This window comes from Mercenaria mercenaria, chromosome 12 (assembly GCF_021730395.1).
Source record: "Mercenaria mercenaria strain notata chromosome 12, MADL_Memer_1, whole genome shotgun sequence".
In the NCBI taxonomy this organism is placed as follows: Eukaryota; Metazoa; Mollusca; class Bivalvia; order Venerida; family Veneridae; genus Mercenaria; species Mercenaria mercenaria.
Window position 1 is genome coordinate 48,932,824 of NC_069372.1, and position 13,859 is coordinate 48,946,682.

The 13,859-nt window shown below is 35.3% G+C and overlaps 1 protein-coding gene across 1 annotated transcript; it reads right to left on the reverse strand.

The window, feature by feature from the left end:
• Positions 1–1,049: 1,049 nt before the first annotated feature.
• On the reverse strand, positions 1,050–13,457 carry LOC128547378 (INO80 complex subunit B-like). Its single transcript, XM_053519981.1, has 8 exons — positions 13,298–13,457; positions 8,635–8,806; positions 7,736–7,797; positions 7,007–7,167; positions 6,157–6,208; positions 5,695–5,795; positions 4,902–4,952; positions 1,050–2,727 (listed from the first exon to the last, which is right to left on the reverse strand). The coding sequence occupies exons 1-8, from the start codon at positions 13,341–13,343 to the stop codon at positions 2,455–2,457; spliced, it is 918 nt and encodes a 305-aa protein (XP_053375956.1). The 5' UTR covers positions 13,344–13,457; the 3' UTR covers positions 1,050–2,454.
• Between the last annotated feature and the right edge of the window lie 402 nt (positions 13,458–13,859).

The window sequence follows — 13,859 nt, forward strand, 5'->3', positions numbered from 1 at the left end:
ATGAATCCAAATAGCACATCACATTCATCTGAATTGCAATCCGTCGCGTATTCATCTGTTAAAATTTCTAAATCCGGCTGTTCATCCTCGATCAATGTCACCTGCTTCTTACGTTTTCTACAAACAGATATATAATGGTTCTTCTTGTGGCAATAATTACATTCTGCTCCAAGCGCGGGGCAACGTGATATATGTGGGTATTTTCCTCCACAGTTACGACATTTCTTGCTAGTTTGTTGAGGACTGATTCGCCTTCCCGACGACAAGCCTGCTTGTGGTAAACCTTGATATGAACTAGAACGTTGTTGCGAATCCCTTTGATTTCCGACTAAAATATGGATTGCTTTTTACACGCACTACCTGCTGACTACTAGTGTCCTTTGACATACTTGTTGCTTGAGTCTTCGAAATTTCCATTGTTCTCATCATTGTAAGTAAGTCATTAAGTGATTTTTCTGAATCTTGCAAACATCGCATTCTCATTTTTTGCGAAATAACACCCTGTATGATTTGGCTTTTAATTTCTGATTCAGTGTCCGAAAATTCACAGTTTTTAGCTTTTTGTCGCAATCTAGTCACATATTGGTCAATCGTTTCACTGTGCAACTGTTTAATATTCCTGAATTCGAAAATTTCAAACTGAGTGTTTTTTCTAGGTTTGAAGTAGTTTGTAAGTCCAGCTTTTGTTTCATCGTAATTTTCACTCTCTCCATGTAGATTTAACGTATCATAAATGTCATATACATCATCTCCAGCATAGTGCAGTAACAGTGCCTTTTTCCATTTCCTTGTATTTATACCTAGCCCAACAAATAAATTCTCCAGTTTATCTACATATTTGTCCCACCGAACACCTAGGGAATTTTCGTCAGTTTAAACATCAAATTTGGGAAACGCAGGTAAATTTTCCATTGTCACAAAATCCCTTAATCCTCAGTTTTAAAATAATCCCATCCTCGTCGCCATTGTAATATATGTCGTCATTGTAATAGATATGTATTAATTTATTGAGATGGCTTATTGACACACAAACAGAACAAGACCCGAAGGATGGTTTATATATATTTAATATGTGTGTTGCATCCAAAGTATAACCTCACACTCCCCCTATAGAAATATGTATATATCTTACATACAGAAACAATAATGGAATATGATATCATAGGCGGAGCTTAATCTATCTTGTAGACTTGCTTACTACACACATCATTTGTAATTTTAATAATCTTACACAAACTATGGTTTCATAGAATCCCAAGGCAGTACACGATTGTTTTTTTCCTGCTTATATGTGTGCGTGTGTCTTAGGCGGTGCCCTACTGTGTTGTTGTATCTTACTTGTCTGTTTATCTATGTTAGTTAGTTGGGTGTGGCTGTGTGTGTTTATCTTTGGTACATGAATGTTTGCGCTATTGTGGTTTACATTGTAGTGTAACTGTGATTAAGGAATGTAGTATTCCCTTTGTATATTCATCCTTGTTCTACTTTCCCCTTCAACCTCCTCCCCCATACCCCCGTTTCTACCCGTTACTCCCCCTCTATCTATATTTTGCATAAAATTTATATGTACTTGTTGGATTTTTGAAGCAATCAGTCTGCAATATTTTTCGGTTACAGCTTCTTTTTGTTGTGTGCCTACTTTGCAAACACGTGGCTCTAAGGCTGTGTTTTTGGCAATAAATAACATGCAAATTATATGGACAAAGACTTTTATTGTATCTTAAATATTTGTATATTGATCTAAACAAGTAAAGATACATAAGAAATTTAAGAAAAAAAAACTATTTATCTAATTACAATGAAATATATATATATGACGCTTCAATTGAAGAAGCTTCCTTGGTTCTTCAAGCTTGTCAGGTGATTTACCCCACATGGTGTCTTACTACTCTCAATAGTGGAGTAAGACCTCAAAGGCCAATTCAGACGTTGTATCGGACTTGGGCAGATACCAGCATAGAACCACTGACCTTCCACAATTTCACTCAATAGCTTTCTCACAATATAACACTTCTATATGCAGACAGAGCTTTTGAACTCGATGAAGAGAGGAGCATGTGAACTAAAGTATGCCATAATAAACTGTCACAGAAGTGCCGCTAGCAAATGAGTGGAAGTCCTTTGAATTCTGTGCAACAAAATAAAAGGAAATCTATCAAAATAACTAGCCTGTCCTAATGCAAGTCTTCCCTTATATTATACAAAATTATACAATATTGATGTAACATTGTCTAAAAGTTTTCAGGATGCAAAGTTTAAAAAGAAACACTTCATGTTTTGTGAGCATAAAAACATGTCAAATTTTGTAAGAATCTATGACATTAGCAATAGGTACATCCAATGTACTTCTGGCTTGGTGTCATATATGACACCACAGTAAGTATTCAGACTGCCAACATGCAAAATCTTAAACACATCTCTTTTTTCTCCATCTAAACTTACTTTTTCACATTTTCAGGTTGTAATTAAACTAGGTGGTGTCAGTTTATGAGAAATGAGATTTTTCTTATAACACTCAAGGCTACATAATGGTACACCTGTTTTCGAACACGAATATTTTTTATCATTTTTGCAGCTTTTGACCGCACACTTGGGTCTAGGTGGTGGTTTCTCAGATTTCTGGGCTTCAAAGGGAAACTGTATCCCTTCTGGTACTGATATAGAGATTCCAGATGTGTTGTTGATGTATGTAACTTTTGGTGCGTCTGTTTTCCTACCACCTCTGCCCTGAAATTATAAGAACATAAAATTGTGTTAACTGCGCATACAGTGTACCTTCTGATAACGTTGTTTTGCATGTTTAATAAACTGGAAGTGATGGAGTAATGTCATTTATCCTGAAAACCTAGAATAATGCTTGGCAGCAGTTATATGGGTAAAAATGTTAAACAGTAGGCCCTACTGTCTTTCTTAATGTTAATTCAGACAAAAGGCAGGTTTTGATGTAAAATAACTCAAAATAATAACATAAAATAAGCAGCAATATAAGGACTCTTAACTGATATTTGGCAAATTGTGAAAAATTAAGGACATGGACCGTTGCATTTCATTTGGCCAAATGACTGAAAATAGGTAAATCTACACCTACGTAAAACTATGAAAAGTTCCATTTAAATCTACATTGTGGAACATTTTCTATATGCGAAAATGTCATCAAAAGTGCTTTCCATAAATTTAGAGCCATATTTTCAACCGTGATAACAACAATCTGATTGTATCCCGCGATGGGTTTGTGTGAATGCAAAGAATATATCTAAAAGTTTGGTCCAGAACAATATTCATTTTAAGTAAAGAACAGAATCTAGACATCAGAAATCTAAGGTCGTGATTACAACTTCACGTTATGAAATTTGGTGGGGTCCGCGGATGGGTGTGGTGAGGAAGGACAAAGGACAATATTCACAAAATCAGTGTAGGATGTTATGGAAATAACAAAATTTAACGTAAAAAACAAATGTTTAGGGCAATAGTATTGGGTATGTGGTGTGGGGGAAGGGGTGGGGTGGTTACAACTTGCATGTTGATGAAATATTCATGGAAGTTTAGGTTAAAGTGGGGGGGGGGGTGGGGGTGAAGGTGTGGACCGGGTGGGGTACAAACTTCACATTTATGATAAATTTGATGGAAAAAAAAATGAAAAAAAAACTAACATTGTTTGGTGAGGTGGGGCTGGGGACTTTAACAATTAAGGCATGAAGTTAGTAGGATGGTGACGAACTGAGTGTGAATACCAATAGGGGGATGTAAATTGCATTTAAGTCTATAGTTCTAGGAAATATGTCACATGTTTATGAAAGAAAATTGATATTTATATATTTATTAAACTAAATTGTAGGGCTATTGGGTTATTGGGCAATCTGAGGGAATGACAGGCTGGGCATTTCCCGTGTGGGTACATTATATTAATGTTGATAATAAAATTTGTATGGAAAAAACATGAGCCAAGATATTTACATGGATAAAATCGCACCACAAATGTTTCAGTTTTTGGTTATTTGAAATATGTGATGGTTTATAAAATTTAAGTGGCAAACTAATAATTAGGTTCCTGCGAAACTTGGACTGTGCAATACCACTTCATGGGACTAAATTCGTTGATAAGTGCTCAACTCGGGTAGCTATTGGTGCAAATTATTTCACAAGTTATTGGAAGGATCAGAAATTGCATATTTATATTACCACTTTCAGATAACTATTGCTAAACCAAGGGCCATTACTCTTGAGTGTTATTGGCTACATATCATGACTGAACAGATTGACAAGGCAGCTACTTTCCCTTACATGTTATACAAATGAGTATAAGAAGTTGTTTCTTTAAATATTCGAATCAGTCATCCAATATCGATGGATGTGGCACACAATGTACTCCAAAAGCTATCCTCCGTTTGGCGGCGGTTAAAAATCAGAGACACACACGCAATGTCCTTTGTTTGTATTGTGTTTATGTTCAATCTGATAAAGATCGTGTTCTATAATAAATTTTAATTGCAGCAACATATAATTGTTTAATTCGGAACACTTAAGGGATCTCAATGGGGCAATTAATCTATCCACGCAATACCCTTTTGTAGATTAAGTGCTACATAATTTAAACTCTCTAGAGCAACAACCTCCAAATTCCAACCAGACCAAATTTGAATTTGAAAAGGAATCCAGGAAGCAGTAATCAAGCACAGCTGATGCAAGTTTTGAGAGCTTTCCTATGTGAAGTACAGTAAAACCAGTGCTAAAGACCACCTTGGAACAGAGACCACCTGTCCCTAGAGATCATGTTTCATTTTCCATTTAAACATGTGCAGTATTTTTAGCTTATGAATAATGACCACATGCAAACAAAGAGTTCAGTTCTCCCAGTGGTGGTCTTCATAGACAGGTTCGACTGTAAATAAGTTTATACTAACCTTTTTCAATCTGCTTTCCTGCTTTTTCAGAAGTCTATCAATTGTCTGTCTCTAAACAAAAAGAAAACGAAATAAAAGTATTGTTTTTGCTGAAAAGAAGCTAAAGTGGGTTCCTAAAAAAAATCCTGACTGTTTGAAAAAAGATTAAAATAACTGAGGTATGAGTACATGTCAATTAACTCATAAGTGGCATCTAAGTTGAACTATGACCTATGACTACGAAGCTTGATGGCTTCCTTACATGTAAGAACCTTACATTCCTGGCCGACAACCTTAACTAATTAGCCACCAAGGCTTCTTATTGAAAAATATTCTGGTATCAAAATGCAACATGAAACCACAAGCAGGACAGAACTCTTAAAAAGATAGAAAGAAATAGAATATTTGCATTAAATACAACAGCTACTATATTTTTCTTAAATGACTTAGCACATGTACTAGGATTCACTTTTTAGTTCAACTGAATATACGATGTTAACCAACTAATTTATTTTCGTGGTTAAGTCATTAATTAGTTATACATGGAAATGCCTCTATACATGATGTGATAGTGCCAAAAAAGGGAACCACTGCCTTAGAAACAGTAAAATACAATAAAAATCAACTGAATCTTCAACATTTACTCCACAATTTTGTAATTTTTTCCACTTCCGTTTGTTTCAAAAAGCTCTATTTCATTATACATATCTTGAAATGTCAAGAATCCTTTTTGAAGAAAACTTGAAAATAGGTCTTAAAGAACAGAACTATCCTAAACAATAATATCTGAAATATCTAAAGTTCAGTCTCTTACTTTGTCTTTTTCTCTCTTTTCCTGGGCCATTTGTTTCCGTTTATTTGCTCTTTGCTCTCGTCTTTTCAACTGCTCCTCTGTAAGCTCAACTTGCCTGTAACCTAGGTAACAGACATTACTTGATAAATCATAGTTACTTGGCAAAAACCTGCCTGTAATCTAGGTAACAGAATTTACTTGTTAAAATCCTACCTATAATCTAAGTAAAAGCAGTTACTTGATAAAACCTGCCCATTATCTAGGTAACAGAACTTACTTGATAAAAACCTGACGGATACCTAAGTAGCAGAAATTAAATTGTAACCTAGGTAATCAAAGTTACTTGATAAAAGTCTGCCAGTAGCCTGGGTAACAATAGATTTTTGTGACCTTTTGATTCATACACTTAGGGTTTCTCTACTGAGCTAACCAGTCTGATTTAGGCTTTGAAATTTCTAAAATCTGAACAAACATAAAATACACCTGTTGGCAACTGCAGCAGTTCTTGTTCTTGAGTGCCATGTTTCAGAGCTCTCTGAAAAATAAAACCATCAAATATTAATGTAACACAACTAAGAAAAAGTAATAGTTTGTACTCTCTTCTAATATCAATTATTCATTGCAATTAAATAGCTTTGTTGGGTTTTATGTCTACACTGTGTCACAATAATAGATCATAAGGTGACTATCCAGCTTTTGAGGGTGCACCTTGGTAGAACTATCGACCTTGCGTAAGCCAGCTGGATGGCTTCCTCCAATGAAAGAATTCTACACCCCAAGAAAGGTTTCAAACCCAAAGCAGTGCGAGGCAAGTGATTTAAGTCAGCAGCCTTATCCACTATTACAAGGATATATTTATGATGCATCAATGTTGTCAATTTTTACTTTTACAACCAGTTTAGCAGTGTTTATTTACATTCAAGATTACCTTACTGAAAAGGGTCATTTGCCATGTCTACTAATGCTGATGATGTTTCAATTAGAGAGAAAGTAGGAGGAGACAAAAACAGAGTTTTACTGTAATACTTCAAAGTCCAAAAAAGGGCCATAACCCTACAAAAAATAAGCAGACATGAAACTCCCACTTATATGCATATGTCCACTTCATGCTGATGATGTACAAAAAGTTTCATTTTAATCAGATGGAAACTACAAGACTTGAATTCTCAAAAAGGTGATATGGACAGACAGGCAGTTTAAACTCTATATGCCTCCAATGTCTTTGACACTTGAGGCATAAAAAATACAGAAGTTAATGAATGTAGCAAAAATAAAACCCCAACAAAAATTCTGATTTTATAGTTCAACACAGAAATTCCATATAAGAAACTACCTGTCTGGCCGTCATGAGGGAAGGATCTTTCTTTCCCTTGCTCACTTCACCATAATCGTCAAGCTCGCCTTTCTCAAGTGCCGAGAGCCATTCTTTCTCCTCATCTGAAGTCTCATCCCCTGGCTTTTTTGTTCTTATGGTGGGGTCACGCTCATCCACTTCTGAAAATATATTTAGTTATACTACTGTAGTAAGTACTATCATATTAAAAGGGACCAGTCCAGTTTTAGAAATTTAGCAACCATACTTGTAAAGCATTAAGTTGACTTAACAATGCGAGTGTGTCCAATAAAGGATTTTTGACATGTTAGAGACTAAATTATTTTTAACATTTTAATATTGTGGTATAGATCTGTTAACATAAGAAATTTTAAATCTTGCTATCTCTGATAGTTAACTATTACATTACACATCCAAAATATTATCAATATTAATAACAGATATTAGATTTGTATTGAGAAGTTTGCTCAAGTTCTGCAACGGAAATACAACTTGGCTTTACAAGAAGGAACAAGTGCATATTTCCCATTTAAAATGTTGAGTTCCTGTTTAGGATTATAAATTCTGGAGTTAACTTTGTAATGTCACCATACACATTGAAATGATGCCACAAATGCCATCACACACCTGATATGAAACTGACACATCAATATGAAACTGTGCACCTGTAAACTATAGTTTAGTGGTATGAAATAAATGTATAAATTGTAACATGTCAGTTATACTCACCCCATTGATCATCTGTGACATTGACAATAGTATCTGCTGGTTCTGATGTAACTGTCACAACACTGTAATATGTAACATACAACATTATAAATATTTTGTTCAGTTTTGCAATATACAACATAATCGTAACATCTTAGTTACGAAATAATCAAAATTCAGATAATAAAATAATTATGAAGAACATTCTTTCAACTCTCAAATGTGAAAATCTTAAGAAGTTATCTTTACTATTTCAAGAGTTACAATGCCATAAAGTAAGTCAATGAAAGTATTAATAATTTAATAGTAGACTGGATGTCAAAAACACAAAAGTATGGGGACGTCATGTACACTGCACGACATTTGTGCCACAAATTGTTTTATATCTTAAATTGTTATCATATTTTTTAATATTTAGAGACCTGTTCGAAAACTTTTTACAGAAAAAATAAAGTAACCCTGTAAACCTCTATTCTCATGGTACATGGGCAAAATGGGAAAGAAAAATCTTCATGTATTTAGTCAAATTGAGGGAAAAGTGCAGACTTTAAAAGATATTTCCTGAGGGGAAGAGGTCTATAAAAGGCCCCAGCTAAAGAAGTAAAAGAAGCCCTAGGCCCATATTCATCAAGGTTTAAAGTTTGAAACTGACTTTAAAATCGACAAATTTTCATTTTGCTCTGTCGGTTTAATATTCGGACAGATTGTAATGAAACTTTGAATAAATGTGCATTTGGTAGTTATAGACATCTCAGAAAAGTTTCATCCGTATAAATATGATACAAACAAAGTTAAGGTAAATCGAATATTTGCAGTGCTTCAGCCTAAGTCAAAGTTTCAGAGTTTAAACTTTGATAAATATGGATCCTTTTCTGAAAGCTTGCACCTGTAACTTTTTCATAATTATTTATAAATCTTACTTTTTTGTCCCAAGAGTTTCAGTTCCAATTTTCAGTTTGAGTTTGAGTGGACCTTTAGGTGAGCCAATGTCCGAGCTAACGTCAGGTTCTTCATTTCCTTTCCTCTTGTGTTTCTTTTTATGTTTTTTGTGCTTCTTGTGGTGTGGTGGAGAACTGATACTCTCTGGAGACTCTGACAACAAAGAAAACAAGTGAATGAAGTATTGCCATGCAATACAAAGTCCCCTACTGGAAGGCACCTAATTTTTTCTACTGCAGTATAACATAATGAACTGATATCTGTCAATGATGTATAAACAATATTGTACTACATATACAATATGTTATAACATTATAACAACACACTTGGATTAAAATGTGCATATATAAAAACCCACAGTTGTTTTCATATTGAATTTTTTTGGCTGATTATAAAAATGTTATCATGTAAGTTATTTATAGTAACAACAAAGGGAAATTAATCTTTAAAAAAAAAAAAAAAAAAAAAAAAAAAAAAAAAAAAATTAATAATATAAGTCCACAAGAAACTCTTTACCAGGTAGAGATAGGTCAAAATACACCTAAAAATTGGATGTAACATGCATGCTGTACCACAGAAAAGTGGTCTCGATTTTTCTCTACTGCCAGTAATAAAAAAGTTACAATAAAATCTATTTATAGTAACAACAAAGGGATGTAATTCTAAAAACAAGGGTGCCTCATGGTGGTGAACATTTGGTCCAAGTTACATCAAAATCCCTCCATGCATGAAGAAGAAATGTTCCATACAAAGTCATTCTTGAATTTGACCTTTGACTTCTAAATATGACCTTGACCTTAGACCTAGGGACCTGGTTCTTGCGCATGACATGTTGTCTCATCCAGGGGAATATTTGTGCCAACTGATATCTAAATCCTGCTTTGCATGACAAAGTTATAGACCGGACAGGAAAAAAATCCTCTTGACCTTTGATCTCAAAGTGTGACCTTGACCTTTAAGCTAGGGTACTGGGTGTTGCGCATGACATGTCGTCTCATCATGGGAAACATTTGTGCCAAGTAATATTAAAATCCCTTCATGGATGGCAGAGTTATGGACGGGACAGGAAAAAACTCTGTTGACCTTTGACCCCCAATTGTGACCTTGACCTTTGAGCTAGGGGTCCGGGATTTGCGCATGACACGTCGTCTCATCATGGGGAACACTTGTGCTAAGTAATATTAAAATCCCTTAATGAATGTCAGAGTTATGGACCGGACACGAAACAGACCCTGTTCATGCTATGTTAACATTTGACTGCTAAGTGTGACCTTGACCTTTGAGCTAGGGGTCTGAAAGTTGTGCATGACATATCGTCTTATTATGAGGTACATTTGTGCCAAGTAATATTAAAATCCCTTCATAGATGGGAGAGTTATGGACCGGACAGGAAAAAAACCTTGTTGACCTTTGACCTCCAATTGTGACCTTGACCTTTAAGCTAGGGGTCCAGGTTTTGCGCATGACACGTCGTCTCCTCATGGGGAACATTTGTGCCAAGTAATATTAAAATCTCTTCATGGATGGGAGAGTTATGGACCGGACAGGAAAAAAGCCCTGTTGACCTTTGACCTCCAATTGTGACCTTGACCTTTGAGCTAGGGGTCCGGGATTTGCGCACGACACATCATCTCATCATGGGGAACATTTGTGCCAAGTAATACTAAAATCCCTTCAAGGATGGGAGAGTTGTGGACCGGACAGGAAAAAAGCCCTGTTGACCTTTGACCTCCTATTGTGGCCTTGACCTTTGAGCTAGGGGTCTGGGTTTTGCGCATGACACGTCATCTCATCATGGGGAACATTTGTGCCAAGTAATATTAAAATCCCTTCATGGATGACAGAGTTATGGACCGGACACGAAATTGCGGACAGACGGAATGACGGAATGACAGAATGACGGAATGACGGAAAGACGGAATGACGGAAAAGAGCATTCCTATAGTCCCCAAAACTGGTTTTCAACCAGTAGGGGACTAATAAAAGTACATTCTAATATAAATAATTTCAATTATCTCTTACAGGGAATTTTACAGGGAGTCATTCTCATTGAAAAAAATTCTATAAAGTTTCCTACATTCTTAAAACATTATACTGTATAAGATATGAGCCGCGCCATTAGAAAACCAACATAGTGGCTTTGCGAGCAGAATGGATCCAGACCAGCCTGCGCACCCGTGCAGTCTAGTCAGGATCCATTCTGTTCGCTAACAGTGTCTGTAATTGCAATAGGCTTTGAAAGCGACCAGCATGGATCCTGACCAGACTGCGCGGATGCGCAGGCTGGTCTGGATCCATGCTGGTCGCAAAGCCACTATGTTGGTTTTCTCATGGCGCTGCTCATATTTGTTCTTGTATAAAATGTTTAATTGAAAAGGTCAAAATCTGTCATCTTTGCCTTCATCTTGACTTTGATCTAGGGACCTTTTCTATTAAGATATTTTGCAAATAGTAAAAGTACTTGCTTTTGAAAAATGGCAGCACGGGGTGAGAAATCGCATGTTCAAGCAAGACAGTTTTATTTCTGAATAGTGGCTGTTTCTAGACTATTCTATTTTTTACAGACTCTGATCTAGTATTTAGCTGTGGTGCTTCCTAAATGGGATTAAGTGGAACCATTTGAACAAACCTGAGAGAGGTCCTAAAAAATGCTACAAAGTTTGGTGAAAATCCATCAGGAGAAGAAGATATTTAAAGCTTTTTTTCTACTCTAAACTCTGGAAGCCCATGTAAGTTACCTGGAGGAACCATTTGAACAAATGTGAGAGAGGTCAGTACAAGGATGCTATAGACAATGTTTGGTGAAGATCCGTCAAATGGTTCATCAGTAAAGGTTCCTAAAAGTTTTTTTTCTATTTTTTAGCTAGGGCTGTTCCTGAAGAGGGCCAAGGGGAACCAGGTGAGTTAAAATCCTGAAGCAACAGTGAAAATCTGCAAAGTGACAGCGCCCTTAAAATGTTAAGATCAGGTGTAAAATCAGGATGAAAAGAACTGCTGAGCTGTGGCACTTCCTTCTTAAAGGGCTCAAGGTCAGGCAGAATTGACATATTGGCTGAAACCAAACGGGTTTTTAATCTATGGTTGATGTATACATCAATGTCAAACTTATATACCCTTGGAATTGTGAATATTTTCTATCTAAACACAATTTTGTTGCTGTTGTTGTTTTTCATGATGTCACTACTGCCACCAACACTGCTTAGCAGTGAATAGCAAACACTGGTAAACTGCTAAAGACTACTTCTTCCATCATTTCATTGCAATTAATGAACTATATTTAAACCAATGCAAAATAAATGCAAGATAATTTTCAAAATCATATCATTTTCGATAGCTAATCATAGTATCCTATCTACAAGTATCATTTTCAAAATTCATAATGATTACTAGACATCTAGACAGCAAATATACAAATCTAGAGGTCTTTCCTGTATTATGTGATGCCGGCCAAGTATAGCCTTACTCATTTGGCTTATCGGGACGACTTATTTTATGATCTGATATTTTATAGTTGTCATCCCTCTAAGCCTTACCTGTATCTGCATTTTACTGTCTAATGAAAACGAAGACATTAAAATTTTAAAAAAAATCATAATATATTGGTCAGACTTGCTTGCTCTAATAAATTAAACAATAGTATTCATGTAGAAACTTCGAATAGGTTGAATACAACTCATAATTTTGAATAAGAGACTTAAATCTTCGAAAATATGACGTAACAGGCTAAGACGGATGACTGCTATAAAATATCAGATCATAAAATAAGTTAGATCTATATATAGACAAAATAAATGCGACGTTTCAGATTGTTTTATATTTGTGACTGGCAATCTAAACGTCAAAACTCTGAAGGACCAAAATAATGGAGGATGAATCACAGTACACAGTCATGTAAAGTTATTGGTTTTATCTCTTGTGCATATTTGCGTGTATATTATACGATAAACATTAATTGTGTACAGTATATACATAGGTTTAAATCACCAGCAAATTAGTAATTTTGGATATTAGTTGATATATTTTTATATAAATCAATGAGGAATTGAATCCACTTTTCACACATTAAGTTTTATTTGAATTTATGGCCAATTCGTGAAATAATCAGCATTTAAACCTAAAGCATGTAAAGCTTCAGCAGCAATGAAAATTTCATCCGAAATTGCTTCAACTATTTTGGTCTTACGGGAGTTGGGATATTGCCCGTATGATAAAAAATTATCTAAATATTTCCTAGGATCGCATCAAATTAGTTGGACTAGATCTATACATAGAGCTCCAAGTTCGGCTATCCCTATCAAGCCTCAGTCAAACGGCAGCATATCAGTACATGCGATCAGCTATTTAGATGGCATAGAAGCTGTGACTAAAAATAAGTCCCCATAAGCCAAATGAGTAAGGCTAACTATGGGACAAGACCAAGAAACATGCTTACTAATCATCTTAGACAGAAAAAAATATGTAGGGATACCAAAATATCCACATATGATCATGTTTTTCAGCCCAACTGCCAATACCACGGACGATAAAGGATTTCATGATTTTGATTGAAAATGAGCCTATTGTGAGGATGAATAATTCTGAGGACGAAATTCAACAAATTGTTCTATAACGCGTAGGCTAAAAATGAACTTATGTGAAGCATACCATCTCTGTCAGTTTTTTCTTTCATCGACTCCCTTCTTTTACCCATATTCCAGCTTTCATTTGTACATAGATGAAAACTTCTAAGCTATTTTGATGATGTGGTTCGAATTTTCGTACCGGTGTATATGTACAAAATCAATTACTGTGAAACCCACTTTAAAGCGCCTATGTCAGATAGTGTATGTATTTTTATATAAAATCTATAACCGAACTATCTGATATCTTTAAACTGAACATTTCATACACGAATATATCGTTTAAAATTAAAAACAACTAGTGGTGCGATGAAGTGCATTTTGGTAAAGAAATGAGTTATGTTAAAATGTGCAGCTGGTCCATTTATATTGTTTGATCTGATACTGATCAAGGTTTTTCAAGAGTTGCGGCTTTATTCATATACTAAACATCAGCTTAATGTCTGTGAAGGTGATAGTAGAATCTTTTTTGAAAGTTCAAAACACCTTTGATTATGGTTATATTATGATAAAACTGCATTTTCCATTGTAAAGATCTGGCAGTCAACGATTTTGAACAAATAGTTTCCAGTCATCTGAATTGTGCG

Coding starts and splice junctions, on each gene's coding strand:
- LOC128547378 (XM_053519981.1), bottom strand. CDS start 13,343: ATGGGTAAAAGAAGGGAGTCGATGAAAGAAAAAACTGACAGAGATG. Junction 5,796..6,156: donor ACTGCTGCAGTTGCCAACAG/GTGTATTTTATG, acceptor TCTGTTACCTAG/GTTACAGGCAAGTTGAGCTT. Junction 4,953..5,694: donor AAAAGAGAGAAAAAGACAAA/GTAAGAGACTGA, acceptor CTTTTTGTTTAG/AGACAGACAATTGATAGACT.